The 21082-nt window shown below is 36.1% G+C and overlaps 1 protein-coding gene across 2 annotated transcripts in view; it reads right to left on the reverse strand.

Annotated features, from left to right (window-relative positions):
* Window positions 1–7747: 7747 nt before the first annotated feature.
* Window positions 7748–21082, reverse strand: part of TDRD3 (tudor domain containing 3) — a 54632-nt gene continuing 41297 nt past the window's right edge. For both annotated transcript variants that reach the window (XM_031061589.1, XM_031061590.1), the window contains exons 12-13: window positions 14230–14366; window positions 7748–10814 (exon numbers count right to left, since the gene is read on the reverse strand). In XM_031061589.1, the coding sequence (XP_030917449.1) occupies window positions 14247–14366 (120 nt within the window). In that variant the 3' untranslated portion in view covers window positions 7748–10814; window positions 14230–14246. The remainder of the gene's footprint in view (window positions 10815–14229; window positions 14367–21082) is intronic.

The raw sequence follows: 21082 nt of genomic DNA on the forward strand, positions 1-21082 counted from the left end.
CAGGAAGAGAAATCTTATACCCTAGGAAGAGGGAAATTATCCTATAAATCATAGTGAACATCAGAATTACCCAGAGTATCAGAGAAGCCACAATTCAAAACCAAAGCTATGAAACCAGAGCATAATCACTGTTAAAACTGATGCTAGAACCCATGATCCCAAGTAAATGTTATTTCTGAAAGCAAAAGTTTTATTGTCACGTAAGAAGTGATGATTTCATCAATGTATCTACTGAGTTCATAAACCATTTTTGAGACAGATGTTTATTTGCAGTTATGACATTCTTTTTTGGTATGTTTTTTTCTGTCACACCACAGCCTAATACTGCAGTTTTCCTACACTATGAAAAAAAAAAGTCTTTAGGACTTACAGGTATTCAAAGGAATTGTCTGTGTTGCAGAGTAGCACAAAGCCCTGTCTTCCCACAGGGCAGAGGCACCCACCACCAGGGACTGGGTATCTCCTAACGCTCCCTGAAGCTGGTGAGCCAGCTGTTTCAAACATCACCCCACACACTCTCAAGAGCAGACCCAGGTGCTGATATGACAGAGGACACAGATACATGTCACAAGGACACAAATAAAAATCACTCTGCTTTGGCTGCGCTGGTACAGTCATAGTGTTTATACCACCATAATCTGTTTCCATAAGGGAAAAGGAATGACTCTTGAAATTATGATAAGACTTTGCAGTAGGAGGATTTCTACCAATATAACTACTCAGGAAGGAAAAGGTTATTAGGCAGAGAATATATTTCAATGTAGTCCAGGCTCATGTTTACCTGTGCTAAGATATTCATAGGGAACTATGTTCTAGAAATAGCTCTTCTTTTGAAAGGTAAGCAGCACTTGGCTCCAAGTTGTGCATTTCTTCAACAATATAAGTATTAAATGACAGCTCTTAGGTGAATGAACAATTATCTTAATCAAATACGCCCAATGAACCATAGCATTATAATTTGATCTTGTTCATTTCATATTACGTGGCATTAGATAAACTGGAAGTAATTTTTGAACTTGCCAAGCACAGCTGAGGTCTCTCCTTCATAATTCCTTCAATTAAACGCATATAGATGTTGACTTTCAGACAGTATTTTGGGTTATTTCTCTTCACAGCATATCATAGCTCACAATAAATGAACACACAGTATGAACCTCCATGCAAAGTAAAGTTTTAAATATGCTAACAACTTTCATATTTGGAACACTCAAATAAGCAGCTGGAGGAACTGGACTAAAAAAGGTTCAATAAATGTAGGCTCTTAAAAGTTTATTCTCACATAAATCCTCAGGTAATGCTTCAATTCTGCAGGCCACAGGCAAATAGAGAGTAAGAGATGTACTTAAAGTGATGTGGTAAACTAATAAAAAAATTATATATTCCAGTCTTTGAGATTACCCTGTGACCAGCAGAGTCTATTCCAAGTTTTACGATAAACAGATATATATGTTACAGTGCCTGCTAGTAACTGCTGGCAATAAACATACCCATCAGAGCAAATCCTGGAGGAAACAAGCATTTATTTTTCATTAAATGGGTACTTCAGGATATGCCTACCCTCATGATTTGTACAGTTTCAACTTTCTTTGGAGGCAGTTTGGAGCTCCCTGCTCTTCAGGTCCCACTGCTGGGAATAGACAAATTAGCCCAGCTTCTCTGCTGCCAAGTCAGTGCTCATCAGACTTTGTTAAACTTGAGCCCAAGGCTACCCCTGGTCCTGACATTGTCCAAGACACTAATTTCTATCCCACACTGGAAACAAAAGTAGCTAGCTGAGAGATTTTATTCTGACAGCACTAGAGTACTTTGCTTCTGGGTCCTACCATATTACATTACATGTCCCCATCAGTGGATGTCTTCCCTGCCCTACTTCAAACCATTCCAAAGAGTATATTTAGGATTTAAAAAGTTGCTTCATACTGACAACATCAACAACAGAATAAGTAGCCTCTTCTGTTCTAGGCTCAGTTGCTACTGTCCAAGTTTGTGTATCAGGTGTGCTCACTCTTTCAAGGCGGAGTTTAACCACCACTCAGGTCAACACCCCATCAAGAAACATCAGCAGATTGACACAGAACTCCAATATTTGCCAGCAGAGCACCGTTTTGTTCTGTTGAGTGACAGTCACCTGGCATACATGCAGTATGAGTCAAAGTACTTTAGAAACATGTCAGAGCAAATTCTCAGTAGCAGCCATATCAGCCAGGCTAAGAGACTGAACAATCCAATAATTTTTTCCATCACAATTACCCCCTTATCTTTCCTTACTTTGAATAATTTTTAAAATAACCTGGGTTTGGATACTCCTAATATTTTACAAGACAAGACATTCTAACATAGGAAAAAAAGACTTACAGAAACTGTAATTAGAATAGAAAATAGCACATGGTGTGCTGTTGTAACAGGTAATCCCTGCCACAGAGTCTTACTGCAGATCTGCCAAACTGAGCAAAAGGTTTCACTTGCCTTCTGTAGCACAGATTATTACAGACTGAGCCCCAATTTCTTGATTACCTCTTGTTAGAACATCAGCAGAGCTTTGTCCTGCCAATGTTCCTGTGCGATCTCTGGTCACTGCGTGCTGATATGATATGGATTTGCAGAAGGACAACAAACCTACTGGCCTGGATGCCACTAACAACAGCAGTACCACAGGGGACTGCCCTGGAATCTGTCCCGTTCAACATCTTTATCAGTGACCTGAAAGAGGCAGTGGAGTGGTTGCTGTTAAAGTTCGCTGGAGGCAACCAAACAGGAGGTAGGCTGAGAGAACAAAATAATATGCTTAAAGACAGGGCTACCATTTGGATAGACCTAGATAGGCTGGAGGAATGGGCTGACAGGAATCTTACTAAACAAAGAACAAAAAAAATGTCCAATATCTGGATGGATGAACGCCTTTCAATTGTACAGGCTGGGGGAGGACTCTGTGAAAAAAAGACCTGTGGATATTGGTAGACACCAAGTTGAATATGGTATCTCTGGCAGCAAGGGAGGCCAACAGTATTCTGAGCTGCATCAAGAGGAGCACAGACAGTAGATAAAGGATATCATCCTCCCTTACTCAGGTCCCATTAGACCCCACTAGAATATCACATACAATTTTGGGTTGGAAAACACAAGGAAGACATCAATAACTTGGAAAGAGTTTAGTGGAGGGCTACTGCAGTGGTCAGAGGAGAAGTCTGTTCATCCTAGAGAAGACAACTGTTGAGGGACCTACTTCCCATAGGGAGATTTATCAGGATAGAGCCAGGCTTTCCAGAGCAGTGCACAGCAGGGGGACAAAAGACAATCACCACACCCTGAAGACAGACTCATGTATGTAAAGGAAAGACTCTTTTGCCTGAGGACAGTGAGTCAAACATTGGAGCAGGTTGCACAGAAAGCTGTGCCTCCACATGCCTGAATGTTTCCGAGGCCTGAGTGGATGAAGCCCTGAGCAATGAGCAGTGAGCTCTGTTTGATCTTATAGCTGACGTGGTTCTGAGTAGGAGGTTGACCTAGACATGCACTTCCTGAGGTCCCATCTAATCTGCTATGACACCACAGAGTCTTCTTCCCTGCCCACTAGAAGAAGGGCACGCAAGACTATGTTTAAAGAATTGATCAATTCAGTGGAGATATATATAAGTGAACAGAAATTGCTGCATGCATTATAAGCATGAAGGACCATGTGAATCACAGAACCTGCTGTGACAGTGTGATACCACACTGCAAATGGCTATTGAGCATGATTCACAGAATATTGTTCTTCCACACCGTCATTCAGCACAGTCCAGAAAAATACCTCAAGGATCAGATGAGAGCTCTCATCATGTGAAGGTCAACAGTGACACAAGCACAAGTGTGTATAATTGAATATTTTAAGGCTGTAGTTAGAAGATTTTTAGCCTTCTGGGGAATTAAATTCTGGAACAATCTGGTAATAGAAGTAATAGGGCATTAGAGCTAAGTGCTTTCAAGAGCTAAGGAACTTTATCAAAGGGATAAGTTAATCAATGTCCATAAAAAAACTTAACAAAGACCTCATATGAAAAGGACTCAGGAGAGTGCTATTTGCTATGCTGAAAGTATTTCTGGATAAAAGTCTACATCCTATGTGATCAAAGTGAAAATTGCCTTAAAAATATGATATTAAAATGCTAAGTAGCAGTGATAAGCAGCCTTTGATGAAAGGATCTGAGACAAAGGTACATAGTAGTATTGCTCCTGCCCAGTCCATCCCAAAGTAGAATATTTTCCTGTGAGGCAGCAGATTTTTTTTCACAAAAAAACCAACATACAAAATCTAAACCAAGTATCATTAGTATTCTGTACTAGATTAGGCTAAAGTTGTAGGTGTTATGTTACTTAGGGAAAAGTCAAAATAATGCAGTGGTTAACAGTTTACAGATATCAGAGCAGAAATGGCCCAAATGAACATTGTGGCTCAAACACTTCAGACGCACATTCTCTGGAGAGATACATGGACTCCATGGGAACTTGTTGCCTAAACAGACCATAATTACACATAACAAAGAAAGAGAGTGACTCATCATTCATTAATGTTTTCTCCACTGCAGGTGGTAGAAAAATTACAGGAGGAGACGTCAAGGCTTTGGTCAGACGAGCACATAAATTCAGTTACACAGATTGGCTGGCCTTCAGCATAAGACTCACACTTTGTCCAAAAGAGACTACATGGTCTGCCCTTACTAAAAGAGTGGTCTCCAGTTGTATCAAGGGAACAACAATATATAGCTGCTGCTATCTCTTATCACCAATGAAAAGAGAAAATAAGTAATCTTGTGGCAGACTGGTTTTATTTGCCTACTAGAAAGCAACAGCATCTCGCCAGCACATCAGGCAAACATGGTTCTTTCTATAAATACTCTACATTCTGCCCATTAGTATCTGCATTTCAAGATGCTAAGTACTTTTCAGCCCATGGCAAACTCTATTTGGAAAAAATTGTTACCATATCATCATTTAAAGTTATTTTTCCACCTGTCTTGTCCTTGTTCCAGTGTGCACAACTGCACTTTGCAACACATTAATGATGCATTAATGATACAACATTCACCTTTTACAGCTATTTAACCACAGTGTCACAGTTTCTTTCACATCTTCCAGGGTACAGCTTCTCACATTAAGTTTGGAGAAACTCACACACCAATATCAGTATCTTAACTTCCCTATCAATATTCATCTGATACTCCCAATCATTGCCTGGCTTCTTGCAAAGTGCTGTGAGAAAGCTAAAGTGCCAGAGGCAATGAAAACCAGGTTCCTCACAGGATACAGACACTGAAATACAGGAATAAATTGTTTTCAAATACAATTATTCTATATAGGAATTGTTCAGATCTTCATTGTCTTGGAAAAAAATGCCCAATTCCACATACACAGAGCATAAAGGTTCTTGGCTGATATGCGTGGCAAATTTTCACATTTCACAACCCTTGCAATTTTCTGTTTCTTTCTAAAGATGTAATAGGCATCAGTTTCTTGTTTTAAACTCAGTCCATTTCAGTGGTTTATGTACGGCTGTACATAACGGCTGTACATAATAAAAAGAATTTATTTTCTTTTTGAAAATGAGAGATGAAAGTTAACACAACTAAGCAAAATGGAGCAGCACAACTGAATTCTATTGTCATTTCTGCAGCTGGAGTACACTGAAACTGAGCTCCTACTTGTGATGAAAGTCAATATAGCATGTCTCATCTCTGCCATGTACAAAGTTAATTCAAGTTTTGATAAACATTTTAATGCAATAAATTGAAATAAAAAACACACTTAGTACCTGGCCATAAAGAATATCTATTATTGGGAGCATTTGATCACAACACTGATACAGCAAGATCAGTGAAATGTCAGAGTAGGTGACCTGTCTTATCCCATGAATCACGCTGGGCTAAAATATTTTTTAGTTAGCAGACTAAGGAAAAAAAAATTAAAATATCAATTTTGAAGAAAGCTATTTTGCATTAAAATAGTACATGGAACATGGGCTTTGCATATGCTATTCTAGTCCCCCAGTGAACAAAACCCCACGGTTTCCTTCATGGCCTATCAAAATGATAAGCACTCCTTCTTTATTCTGCTTTTCATTTTTATTATTATTGTAAACAAGTTCCTTTGTGAAATAGCTACAGAAAAATATTCAGCACAAATACAGTTAGATTGAGACTTAAATCTGCACACAGTCAATTTAGATTATAGCTGTTTTAGCAGAAGCACAGCCATTCATCAAATGACTAACAAAATATGCCTGGGATTATTTTGACTATAAAACAAATATAAAATATTATTTATTTTCTTTAATCTTTGCAGTTTAGAAACACATGGTATAAATGCAAAGCATTCAAGATCCCATGACAAACTAAACTGAAAATTACATTAATATCTTCTGCACAAAACTTACCTATGCATTCATTTTATGATAGAAATAGTCAAGTTGCATGAAAAATTGCAAGGCACTACAAAATTACTATAAACATTTTCCATAGAAGCAACTGCCAAACTTTTTTTACACTCTCTATAGTTTTCTGTTGGTCTTGTACACCTAATCATTTTCCTCCCCACAGCTCCTGTTTACTTGAATACATGTAAGATTTTTTTTTCAATATATACTAGATTTTGGTTTCACTCATAACATTATAATTACCAGGACATAATTTTGCCCATCAAAAGCCCATCTACTTGCACGGAAACTGACTTTTTATGCCCTCTCAATCCTGTGGGAAAATTAAGTATTGATATAATTACTATTCCTTTACATTATTTTGAATCCTTTTCAGAACAAAATTGCAATTTAGAGCCAGAAGAGGCCAACATAAAGAAAGTGATATGAAGTAAATACTGAAAATAAGAGTAATTATGAGTCTTTACCATTGTTGTTAAGGATAGCACCACAAAGCTTTTCACGTGCATACCATGCTATGAGAAGGTCAGTGCCTACAAGTTTGGAGTACCTTCCATGGTTTAGCTGCTCTCCTACAGTAAGAGGCAAAAAACCCAAGAAAATACACCAGTAGTTGTATAGCAAGCAGAAAGCTAAACTGAACTTAATTGTGCAATTGGTCATTCATTATTCAGGCTTACACTACTTTCAAGAAAGTTACAGCATTTTACTGGAGTTGGATCAAGTCATGTGATGAAAAGACAGCTGAAATAGAATTGTTCTTCAAGAATGTATCTATAGAGAATTACTCCAAATGATATATTCCTGTGTCTGCATAAAAGCACTGGAGATTTTTCTCTATGAAGCTCATTCCAACCATAATGCTAAAAAGGGACTGTACACCCCACACTACCAGATTATTTCAGTTACCAACATTCATTAGCTACTTTGGCTGTTTGGGAGTTCTCTTGCAAATATCCCCTCAGATTTACCTCAAGCTAAATCTCCATGTATCTAATGCCAAGTACATCTTATACATAAGATTTGTCTTTCCTGTGATATCAACAACATTTTGCATCCCAGTGAAAATATACTATGTTGTTAATACTCCCTTGGAAAGCCATATTCCCAACAAGTTTCATCTGCATAAGGCTCAAGCCAAGAGATTCTGCAGAGAAAATTCCAGCAGTGTTTCTTGGGAAAGTGACCTTGACAAGCAATCCCCAAAATGCTTCCCACAGTTGTTGCCAAAGACTTAAAAAGAAAGTACCTGCTAGTGACAAAAAGCTATATTAAAATATACATGTGAGTATCTATCAGAAGATGTTAGACCAAAGAAGAATTTTAAATGCAAACATGACAATTTCAATCAGATTTTAATACAAAATTCTGAAAACCTGTAAGATAAAACCACATCATTTCCACTTTTTGTTTCAAGATTATTTTATCTCTCAAGAATATAAAGGAGAAAAAAAATCCTAGTCAAGGATAGTATTAACAACTTGGCATATAACTTTTAGAATAATTTAAACAAGAAATTCTGATTTTTTTTTTCATTCAGTAAAGATGTTATACACAAGTCCAAGGCAAGAAAAAACACCTCATTTGCTCATTTGCATTGCACTCCTAATTTCAACACAGAAATTTTCAAAAGCCCTATCTATAATCCTAGCAAAGCAAAGCTATGAACCAGGGACCTACTGGTTCACAGGTCAAGAAGCACAGGTTGGCTCATGTCCACCTTAAAAAGGGCAAACTTCCTCTGTGGCATGTTTGTCTCAGCAACAGCTAGCCAAGAACACTCCAATACAGAGCCACAAATCAAGCTAGTAAATAAACAACATGCATGACCAGGATCTAGTGCCTCTTATCACCTTTTTCCCTTTAACCACACAAATGTGGCCACATCAAGTTCAGGAGCTTGGTTTTGCTGCTGCTTTTGATGAACTGGAAGTTAACTTTCACATCAGTTTTGAAGACCTATCTAGACACAGTAATTTCTTCTGAACACAAAAGCTAAATAAATTAATGTTGTTCTTGTGCATGCAAACTTCAGTACAGTATGACTGGCAAATTATTGTATTTTTGGTTTTGTTGGACTACGCAAATCAAGAATATAATTTATATACCTACCTAATTTATTGGCATGTTGTTTCCAGATACAGAAATCAATAAGCATGAATATATGAATTCTTGCTTTTCAAAACTGGTTGATGAAATAAGTTTTTAACTACTCAAACAACAGTTCTTGAGATCCTGAAAGGCAGAACTTCCAGCATATATTATTTCAATTGAAGCCACAGCAAAAAGTAATCATAAAACATACAAAGACTACATGACTTTTCAAAGAAGACTCTGGAGCTGTTTGCTTACTCTGGCTCTCTAGATACACAGCCCCCTTAAAAAGACCAGGAAATAGTCTTTACTGTTTCACAAAGAAAAACAACATTCTCAAGGATATTTCATTTGCCTACAGCTGCACATACATGTCATAATCTCAGAATGCCACAGCCACTAGAGAGGAATGCTGCTTTGTATTTGTAGAGTCTTAAAATTTCATAACTAGGCATTATTTTTTAAAGTTCACTAAATCAGACTGTAGTTTTCTTTATTTTATGATTTAGTTCACAGCAAGAATGAAAGCCCAAAAGAACATAAAAGTTATTTTAATTTCAGAAGTTGCTTTGGTACACTGACTGTAGGGCTTGTTTAATGCACATCCTCTTTGCAAAGGAAAGTCAAAACTGCTTTTTAAAACAATGCTATGGCTGCATTTCTTGATGAAGCTGAATAGCTGCTGTCAGTGGTCTTAGCAATAATTCTGGAAGTAAAGTATCCAACATGCAATGTATTAGATCTACAGTTTATTTATTTGCTGGTACAATTTCGCAGAACTGACCAGGATGTTTCATACTATTTGTAAAGTGGTTTCTAATGTAAATCTAACAAACTTCATAAAACTTGTTGCGCATTAGTTGATAGTGAGAAACTTTAACACTGTACAGCTCATGCTTAAAACTTCCAAAAGTCTTTAGAATTATTAGTAAGGTTCATCATAATTATGAAGAAGCTGCTTAGGATCCATTAAGACAGCAAAACATTTGGCTGCTTACTATTCTGCAAAAATTTATGTGATTGGTAAGATTTGATTGCATCCAGACAATAGTTCACATTCTGTACTGCAGATACATTCATTTACATCCTCAATATAAAACTTCTTAACATCCAAATAAACAAGGTTCTATTCAAGCAGTTTTGTATGAGCACTCAGGGAGAAATTCAGCAGAATTAACTGTACAATTTATACCATCAATACATCTCTCAGGTGTAATTTTACCTCTACAAAACTACCTCAAAACACATGTGCTATTTCAGTCCTAAATGATCAGCATAAAGCTTAGAAGGGATTTCCAGGTTACCTAGATTTTGAGTGCTTCTCAGCTAAAGAAATAGTGAAATTTCAACTATTTGTCATAATCACATTAGGTTCAAAGATACAGCTTAGAATGAAAAGTAGTTTGACATAAGATTCTTTCAAACATCAATGACAACTGAAAAAATTCTAGTAATATGAAGCAATGAAAGCATAGTTTAAAATTACAAGAAAGTTAGTACCTACTATCCAACAGCTTGCACGTGTGCATTTATACACATATTTATGCTTAAAATATCAATGTGCATCTTTCAGTATTTTTTGTTTAAATGACTTTTCTGTACCTTTTAGAAATGTTCATATTTCTTTAATATAAATATTCCTATAAAGAAAATATTTACCTCAAATTATTTAGAAAAGTACTATTGAAACTGATTATTTTTTTTCTTTCTCCCGTTTGAACTCTGGTCACAGATCATGAAAAACACAATAAGCAAATCTATCATTTGTCTTTCAACAACTTTGGAAAATAAACACAAAAAACATAGTCAAAAGCCTATTTAGAATTTTACTGTACAATTAGCTGAATTTTTTAACATGTTTCACTTATACTAACCAAAAATCTAAATGAAATGCCCAACCCTGTCAGCTTTTGAGAAAATATGCTTTAATTTAACTTTACTAGAAGTAATATTAGAAGTAAAATCAGTTCAAAATTAAGAAAAAATCATGATACATTATTATGTTAACTAACAATGGAGGCTCAGTAAAAAGAATACAAGGCAAAGAATAGAATAGTGCATGTGGTTTTATTGATGGTAGCAATGACAATTTGCCTCTTTCATATGTAAAAAGTATTCAGCTTCATTTAACTAAGAACTTTAAAAAAGTCTTTTGTGGTGTCAGGTCCAAATTCCTTCTGCTCACATGAGCTTTCTTTGTTCCATCCTGCTGCTTGGAAAACCCCAGCATTTCTTCTAGAAGAAGTGTTCAGCAAGTTGGGAGCTGCCAGTGAATTCCCCCCGACTCCAAGAAGGTTTCTAAATGAAAAAACTAAAATACAACAGATAAGGACAAAAAGTATTGGCACTCAAGAAACTGTAAGTATCCCCCATCCCTGGGATCTGTGCAACACAGAGTTCACTGTCACTTCATTTTCTTCCTCCAAAAGAGTGAATATCTGCTTTTCAGTACTTACAGAGACACAACTCTTTAAAAGAATAAATCAGAAGGCTGCACTTCAATGCAATAAATATGATCGGTCTAATACAAGGAACACTTTCTGGTATTCTTTTTCTCTCTCACAAAACCACAATTTCTCCATTGTTAAGGACTTTAATACAGATCTTATAGCAAAGGTGGCAAGGTGTTGATTAGTTCTGTCATGAAGTAAATGAAGACCCAAAAAGCATATAAGGACGAAGCACTTACAGATACACACTCATAGGTTCTTTCGATCTCCTCCAAAACTTCTGACCCTTCAAAACACTCATTTCTGATTATTTGCTCTGCTTTGGTTTCAGACTATTAAGACATTCTACATAGAAAATGTAACTTCAGGATGTATTTTTATTATTTTTAGATTCTAATTTTTGTATCTTGACTCTCTAGGAGGAGTATCTTATTTTATAGACCTGTTAAAACTAATATTTGATTCATACCCACATAAAATTCCCCCTGACTGACTTAAAATGCTGACTTACTGTTCTCCACCTCACACTGCTGGATATTAATAAATGATAATGTTTATGTCAACTGCAAGCACAGTGAGGTACTGACTATCCCATACTTCTACTTTATCTATCTGTCTTCATAAAAATCATCAGGTCAAGACTTCCTGCAAATCTGCAGTGTTTGTCCCTCTCCATGTTTTCTAGAAGTCCCATTTTAAAATACTGAAATACTGCAATAAGACCCCTTTAGACTCTTCTCTTCCCCGGACTGAACAGCTGCATTGATCCAAATTCCACTTTTAAAAAACAACTCAGAATTTTAAAATCTTGAACGTTTTTCCACTTAAGACCCATTGAAGTACGGACAAAGATTTTGAACTGATTATTTGGTAATACAAATTCCAGATGTGCATGCCCAAATGCAACACCTGAATGATTGTACTGAACACTAATCCAGGAAGCAATATAGCCTCATTTCTGCATTGCTGCACCACTGCATTACTGAGTCCTCCTTGTCAAGTGATATAAGATTATAGAGGTACAGCAAAAAGGTTTTGGGTATGAATTGGCACTTTGACTGTATGGACCTCATGCTTCATCTTAGATACATCCCTATCATACCCAATACAAATATAGCCAGCAAACTCCACTTTTAGTATTGTTTAAGTTGCCATTGAGAACAAGATACCTTGGAATTTTAAATGTTACAAACTACAACATTAAAATTCTATGGAATTTACCAATTTATAACATAAAATAATCATCACCAATGGTTTTCCAACTCTTTAGGAAAAAGACATTAAGTTATTTAACATAGTAGAGATACTCCCTTTCAGTAAGTAAAGGCGTCACTAATAAAAGATCTGTTGAAGAGGTAAGGCATCCTGCAGTGGAAAGTTGTGCTACAGTTATGTCTCACTGGATCCCTTAAAACTTCCCCAATAAATCTTGTTTTCATTTAACGGGCTATTAAAAACTTGAAATAAGAACAGTATGCCATGCTCTCAAAAGATCTAAGAAGTGAAAAGGAGGCAGAATCCATATAGAAATCCACTTCTAGGAAGTGACATTTAATTTTCCTGAACTTTTACATGTCAAGACATTAAAGCTATGTTCTTGTACAAGTCCAGGTAAGCTGAAAACAATTTAGAAAAGAACTGGGTTTGATTTTCCACCTCCATTTAAAATTCTTCTCAGTGAAGAATTTATTACACCGACCACTTATTTTTGGGAAAGCCCAATGGAAAGGAAAAGCTCTGAATACTTATTTCCTGTGCCAGGTAAGTTTTGATACCAGATCTGCTGTCTATTTAAATCAGGGCCCCGTTATAATCTTTAAAATAAAGTATAGGAACAGCTGCAAGGAAAAATCATCTGTGCCTTAGAAAGGTTGTTCCTTATCTGCCAACAAGTGACTTGTTTTTGAGATACAGGCATTACTACCACTCTCCCTGGTGCCTCATAGCTGACCAAAGCTAAGTAGAGTTTTCTAGATTTATACTGTAAAATTAGAGAAATACCAAAAATATTACCTAAGAAACAAAAAAAATCCCTGGCTTTGACGGCTGTGTGCACTTCACATCTCTCATTCAACTGATCACCCTGACACTGCTCAGGGCCAACTGTGCTGGTTAAAACTCCGCTCAGTGCATATTCCAGAATAATTTCTGCATGAACTGTCTCAGGACACGTTTACTAATAGTGATTGCTACACGTATTAAAATAGAAATTCAAGTTATACTGGCAAAAATAGAACAACTATCACCTCTCTTACATTGCCAGTACTGCTATAAATGAAAAATACATTTTAACACATACTCTAAAAAATAGAATCATATGTTGCATGTTAGAAATATCAAAAGGTACAAAGATAAGCAGCATGTGCTAAGCCAACAAAATGTGGAAGACTGGAGTAATGAAAAGAACAAAAAAGAGATTGGTAAAAACAAACTGGCTAGTAAAAAAAAAATCAGATTCAAGAAAAAGACACACTGTGGGTGTACATCAAATATTAGTGACTTATCAAAGCTTTCTTTAGTCAGGATAGACTTTTGACCATCTTTTGTAAATTAAGGATTTAGACAATCAACCAGTTAAATGAAAGCAGCATAGCTTATGAGATTTGTTCACTGAAATTACGGCAACTGTTTAATCTGGTTGACCTTTTTAAATGTATTAATGTACGTAGCAGGTGTATTTTCTAAGGAAGATATATAATCCCTTAATTTCTGGTAATTAATAAAGTATAGGTGCAAGTATATCCTCAAGATTCAGAGTGTCATAAATATTTGTTGTCTGTGCACCTCCCTATTTAATGGTGAACTCACAGATTTTTATTTCTCCTTCTCATGCAAGCAAAACGGCAGAAAGGGTATTTATTCACATGAATGGCTTATAAAAAGTAGAATATGGGACCTCGGACAGAGCCAGACAGTCCTGAATTCAGCAGGGACTGCAGACACTTGCTTAAATAAGCTTGCTTCAAATGTATGTGAGTCAGAGAATCTTGCTGCTGCTGCTGCTCTCAGGTGAAAAAGCATCAGGAAAAAGCTTGCTGAGATTATATGAGTCTTGACATAAAGCAAAAGCCAAAAGGTATTTGTTGAAGTGTTTTTAGTGCTTTCCCTCTTCCCACAGATATATTAAGTCCTCCTAAGACACAAAATTCAGAGAAACAGAGATATCCAACTTCTATCATAAATATACCAATATCCCTAAGAAAAATATAGAACAATCCATATTTGTTTATCTTGAAATCTAAACCAATATATAAAGTACTGGTACCTTATATTTACCTTTCTTTTCTTATTAATCAGTTTCTAGCTCGGGGGGGTTGATAAAATTGTTGAGTGGGTCGTGTGGACCGCCGTGGCTGACCATCACCTCCTCTGCGGAATTCTAGAGTTTGCTCATACGTTTCTTCTTCCTCCTCCTGTGGGTAAATACCATTGTTTTAAATGAAAGAGTTGCAAAATGCATGATACATGAGTTGGTATTTGCACACATACACACACCACATAGAGACATATACATGGAGGGGTGAATCCATGCACACATAGCAACTGCTGCTTCTGTGCCCATGACCACTTACTAAAATAAGTGAGGGATGGAAGTGGGCTTTTCAAACCTAGGAAAGCTAACAAAATCAAGCTGGCAAATCTCCAAACTCAATCCCCTGGGCAACAGAAGTTATTAAATATTTGCAGGGAAGAAAAAATCATATTTATTAAATAAAAATTATTTTCCAAGAGTCATACAGGCAACAAACTCAAGAAGCAAAATAACCTCAATAACCTGCCAGATCAAGAAAAATATCAACTTTCAGGAGTTCACAAATGTGTGTGGAATGAAATAAAAGAATTAGGAAATAGAATTACAAGGAACAGTACCTGGAAATATGCATGCTTAATACACACATCTGAAACACTAGATAAAAATCTATGATGCAGTAATAATGAAAAAAGCCCACAAGTAGAGTGAACAATTTAGAGATGTATTTTCTATGTGCAGCAATAATAAATATATGCTCTGAATAATGAGAGGGGAGGTAAATGTCTGCAATATTCAGTTACTCCTAGGCATCTTCAAACCAGAAAGATATTCACAAAGTATTCAGAGGTGAAAAACAATAAATTTTAAAATAATCAAGATACTGGAGAATGACTTACAAAGATTAAAATAACTATGTATTTATTTTGGTCATGAAATATTGAATGGAAAAACATTCATCTAGTGGAATATCTGAATGTGGTACACATTGAAGAGAGAGAAAAAATTTAAGAGTGTAAGAGTTTATATCAAAGAAAAAATTATAGGCTGAAAAAATAAAAAAAGCTCCCAAGGATGGGTATGATTGTCAAATACTGTCTCAGAAAAACAGGTTTGATTTCATTTCTTTAATATCTTTATACTGTAGCAGACACCAGGTCTAGTGGGAACTTGCTGGAAGAAATTAGCTTATGGGAAAAAGTACTGGATATGTAACTCTCAATCCCTTTTATTCACAACACAGGAACATAAAGCAACATAAAGCAAGAGCATTGAATGGTTCATTAGAAGTTTATCAACAATTCCAACACCGAGGAACTGCCAGAGTGCAGCATGCACATAACAGATTAAGCAAGTCAAAGCAGTAAAATATTTCACTTTAAGCAACAGAAAGGAAAACCTACAGCTTAAGTTTCTTTCTGTTGTGAAAAGTGAGATCTTACTCAAGAAACTTCTCTTTCTGAATTAGCATGAATATGAATAAACATGCATTTTTAAAGTAACAGTAATAAACAACCACATTCCTCTTGGTAAGGTCTCCTATTTAGAGGGCACATCTGTGGTCACAGCTATATTTCCAGATTAAGCATTACTACAGAGAGCCTGAAACAACTGTGGAAGAAAGCAGATTTTCAGCACTGAAAATAGCGTAACTGATTTATATCTCTTCGTTTCACTGTAGCTGAAGGCCAAGAAACAGTTCTGCCATAAAACCTTTCTCAGTGTACTTCTTTTACCACCTGTAGAACTATAAATTCCCTCATATAAAGAGGTTCAGAGACACCGATTATCCAAAAAAATCAAAAGAGTGTTAGATGTCTAATACAAAAGTCCACACAGTTTGCAATATTGCTAACCCTAGTTCAAACACTCAACTTAGTATATGAGATCATCTCCCATCACTGACAATGCAAGCTGCACTAGCAGCAAATGTTAAAAAGTAAGCTAAATGCCTGAAGTGGTCTAAATGCCTTTCAGTATACCCTTTCAGAGTATACCTTTCAGTGTACCCTGAGAAACATGAATAGCTGAAAACAGCACAGAATTAAAATAACTCAGTGTATACCATCTCAGCTGTAACAGCCTGCCTCTTTCTGAGGGTAAGCACATCAGAGTAAATTTCTACAGAAGCAAATCTTCATCAAATCTCAAAGTTAATGTTGTTGATCCTTTGAACTCAGTAAAGCCTAATTAAAACCAGTATTTGTATTATACACTTCTATTTTGGTGTAATTGTCTTTACACAGTGAATGAAAAACTTCACATGCATGCATTCCAAATTAAGAAATTTTACTGCAATAGTCAAGAGTGAAATGCGAAATCACATTCACTTTCTTGAGGATCTAAATAATGTGGATGTGAGCAATGCAACAAATGGTAATAAAAAACAAGTTACAGAACACATTTCAAGTGTTCCCTGATTCCTTTCTATGCACAGTGGCTCCCACTGACTGTCCTGTTGAATTCTGCCATCTTCTTGTCAGATGACACACTGTCATTTCTTGGATCTTATCTATCCACATTTGATCCTAAATGGATCTAATGTTCTCCAAATTAACAATTTGCCAAGTCGTATCTTTATTAAAAATTTCTTACTTTACAAGTAACTGAATTGCTTTTCTGTCATCATTTCTTAATCATTGACCCTCAATTCACTACTGCTGATCTTTCACCATTTATTGCCATTTTATTTCCATAGAATTAAAGAACAGATAAAGGTTGGAAGGGACCCACTGGGGGGTCATCTGGTCCAGCCTCCTGCTCAGGCAGGGTCATCCCAGAGCACATAGCACAGGACTGTGTCCAGACAGTTCTTGAATATCTCCAGTGAGGGAGAGTCCACAACCTCTCTGGACAATCTGTTCCTGTGTGCAGTCACTTGCACAATAATGAAGTTCTTCCTCATATTCAAGTGGAACTTCCTGTGCTTCAATTTCTGCCCATTGACTCTTGTTCTATTGGCTGGACCACTGAGAAGACCCTGCCTCCCTCCTCTGGACACCCTCCCTACATTGTGAAGATTTTACTCTCAGTCTTGTTCAAGCAAAGCAGGCACAGCCTATTTATCCTTTTTTTCTATTTTAAGGACATTTCTTACTACCTTAAAGAAACAATTAATACCATTTTATGGACTTTTATCTCATTTTATTTTAAAATTTATCCACCCTACTAAAAACTGCCATTTTCTGGAACAGCATGCACTCTTTGTAGGCAAAACTTTGTGTATCTTGTGTTCACTTCCTTGTTTTTCTGTTCTTCAACCAAAAATTTTAAATGTCTATACTTCTTCCATTATAACTGCAGTTAGGTCACACATCTTGCTATCAACTCTACTTTTCCAATCTTTCTCACTGCTTGCTTTCAATTTACCAGTTGCTTGTGACTTATTATTCTTATCCATATAAGATCTAGATTACATTTTATAAAGCAAAAGTGACCACAAATGTCTCTTAGAGCATCTTCATTCTCCTTCTATTATCACTAGAGGCTTTATATTAGTACACTGCTCTAAAAACTTATGCATTTTATTATCTCCATAGTTCAGCTTATTATTCATTATTTATGTAAAATTCCAGGATCAAGGACTCTGTTAGTATTTACACAATGCCCACCTCAGACTATGAACACAGATTAAATGATAGCACTAAGCACAACTGCTAAAGACAGGAGAAACTGGCAGACCCATAGGAAAAGCAAGGAAAGGTTCACAATGCAAACAATGAAATGCACAAAGAATTATTTCTGCACTAACAGATTAGAATGAAGAGAGAGAGGATGGAACATGCCAGTATTCCTTAGGTATTTAAAAAAAGAGGACAAACAGAGAAGGATAAGTAATTTGAAAATTCATCTTCCATTCAAAGTTTTGTTGTAAAAATCTGCTTTTACTTTTGATGGGGTTTTTTTCCATCTCATAAGAAAAGTGAGAACTTTTAATGGCTTTTCTCCATCTCATAAGAACAGTGACAACTAAAGAAAGGTAAAATGGGAACATATGCACAGCCAGTGCTTATATTTTGGACCCATATACTTTGAAGAGCTTGTACCACCACCATATTTTACCAGCTGAGCTTAGTGAATCAGCAGGTAACTTCCGTCCAGACAAGTGACTACCAGCCTGCTTTCATATAAAAAAAGTCCATGGATTTCATAGCTGCAGAATACAGTTATAAATCCAGCACTTAACATGCTTCACCAACCAATTTATTCGTCAAATGAACAATATTAGAGCAGAGTAAATTTACACTTCATTACAAGCTTTCTCTCTGAATTTCTACTGCAAGACTTCTTTCATTGCATTCAAAAGAACTGTTTAGAGACTTATTTTTAAAACACAGTCATTTGAAGTAAACATTTCATACATACATAACTTCTGAGAATGAATAGAAGGATTACAGTAAAGAACCAGACAGAACTTATGCATTGACACAAAAGCTGTGCTGAATGCTGTGCTCACATATATTTAGGAAGCAGTAGCAAGTCACAGCTGATCAGTTCCTGCACTTTTGCCACTTACAAAGTAGTTACCTCTGTCTATTACTGCTTACAGATAGAAAATTCTGCTCCATTCACTGGGGCCGTCTGCTGAAGCTTTTCAATTATAGCTCTCTGTGGGGTATTAAGGGATGAACCTGTGCAGGGAGGCATGAAGAAGCAGCATGTAGAAGCAGTGTGGGGCCAGGGACTGTGGGACAAAGAGGAGACAGAAGGCAAAGAAAGCAGAAGATATTGTCCATTTAGGTAGTGTAAAGCCTCTGTTTCAGTTAAGCTGTAGTTTTAACTTCACCCACACATTGAATGCATGGGGAACTTGCTGGTTCAGTACAAAGAGAGCGTTGGCTTCCTTGTAAAATGACTTTTTCTTTCATGTGCATTTCAAATTCCATTTCCTGATCCAGATTTAATGCCTCTTTGCACTGCCCACTCTTCAGGCAACAGCTGTCTCCTGCTGTTAAAACACCAAGTGATCTCTTTTTCCTTGGTTAAATTCCTTTCTCAGATTTTGCTTCTTTTGCCTAATCATCCAGTGTTGAGCTCCTTGAATACTTGTTTTGGTTTTTGCATTTTCTACTTACCAGTGCTCGGATCAATCAAAAAGAGACTGTAAGATTATCCAGATGAATCAAAAAAAGAAAGCAGAGAAAACTCATGCTATAGCCAGATTGAGAAATTCACAAGTATTCTAGAAATAGCTAAATGTAATTATTTTTTAATTATTTTATATGCAATATATTAAATATCCCACGTTTGCAAGTAAAAAAATAATTTGCTGAAGTGTTTACAGTATTCTCTGGAACTTCTACTTTATTAGAATACTTAAATGGATTCTTTGAATTCCATAATAACCAAGGAGTTTGTTATACAACTTTACAGTGGCTTTAGCTGTAATTTCAGAAATTACTATCAAATGATGTGTAAAAATTTTAAGTAAAAGAGGAAGTACGAGTAATGTAGATTTTTCAAGGGTCTTAACCAAGTACTGACTTTTTTTTGAAGTGTCTATTACAGAATAATTCAACATATTTGTTCTTCATCAATTTTCTTTGCAAGACAGGCTTCTTACCTAAAATATCCATTCCTTTCACAGAGTAATCTTCTCCCAGAGTAACCTTTGTAAGCCTGCAGATGTTCACTTTTTTTCCCCCAGTGTACAACACTTCTATATTAGACTGGGCCTATGGGCATTCAAATTCCTGAGTTAAATTATGATGAGAAGAGCAAGTGGGGTTCAAGATCTGCATACAGCTGACCCCTCACTGACATCAGATCATTAGTATAAACTCTTAGTCCTATTATTGCCTTATCTTCTGTCTTTAAAGAACATGCAGGATAAGCAACTGTAAAGGATCTAAAGGGTATACAAGTTCTCCTCCTGCTTGAACCTCATGACCCCAATAAGCACCTCACTGCATACAGGACTTTGCAAGCCTTAGGTAATTAGTACAGATACATGAGTATAAACCCATTTTTGCTGCATGTACAGTCCTCCACAGGTAACTCTGGTTTGACTTTTGTGTCTCAGCCATCAATAGATTTGTTGAAGTTTTTAGCCCTAGCTTCACTCCAGTAAAATTATGTATTAGGTAAAACAGTAGTGGTAGAAATGGAAATGTTAAATGTATCATGGCAACAATTAAGGAAATTAAATTGTCCTCAAATGTATAAAATTGAGTTGCTGTGTGGTACTGTATCATTTACTAAAAACACCCTGTGTTTTTGAACTGCAACTACAAAATTACTGTTTGCTGCCATTCTGTATGCAGCCAGAATAATCTCTACCCCTTCACAAAATGTTTTAATCTACTGTACTAGTGATGTGTTTCTCCTTCACTGCTTCTCAAATTCTATGAGTTTGATGTACTACACAAATAAGCTCTGTACAAAGCCTTTCATCCAAGAGAGAAAACCACTTAATATTTCCCTAATGCAAGAGCAGTCAATTTCAACAGCTACTGACCTTACAACAAACTTGCTGTAATGGCATTTAAAAAAATAAACAGAAAACCAATAAAACATATACCCACTGTTACCCTTATTTACACTTAGAAAAAGGAAATTATCCTTATGAGGATATGTCTTTTTCTCCACTGAACACAGATGGACCACAAGCAAATATGCTCCTAACTATGGTATGTAAAACTAAGTGGCGTGGAACTATCCCATAATAATTGTTGTTTTCCTGTGTTCCAAATAATAATTTCAAGATGACCCTTCCCTGAGTAGTCTTCTCTTTAGTATCTGAAATAAATTAATGATAATAAATATTTTCTGTTGACTTTCCTTAACCAAACGTCAGAAAATTTTGTATTTTCTTGGCCAGTTTTTGTAAAATTCTATAAATACTATAAATTTTATAAATAATATAATACATATTCTGTA

The sequence above is a fragment of the Geospiza fortis genome, unplaced genomic scaffold, assembly GCF_000277835.1.
Source record: "Geospiza fortis unplaced genomic scaffold, GeoFor_1.0 scaffold191, whole genome shotgun sequence".
NCBI lineage: Eukaryota > Metazoa > Chordata > Aves > Passeriformes > Thraupidae > Geospiza > Geospiza fortis.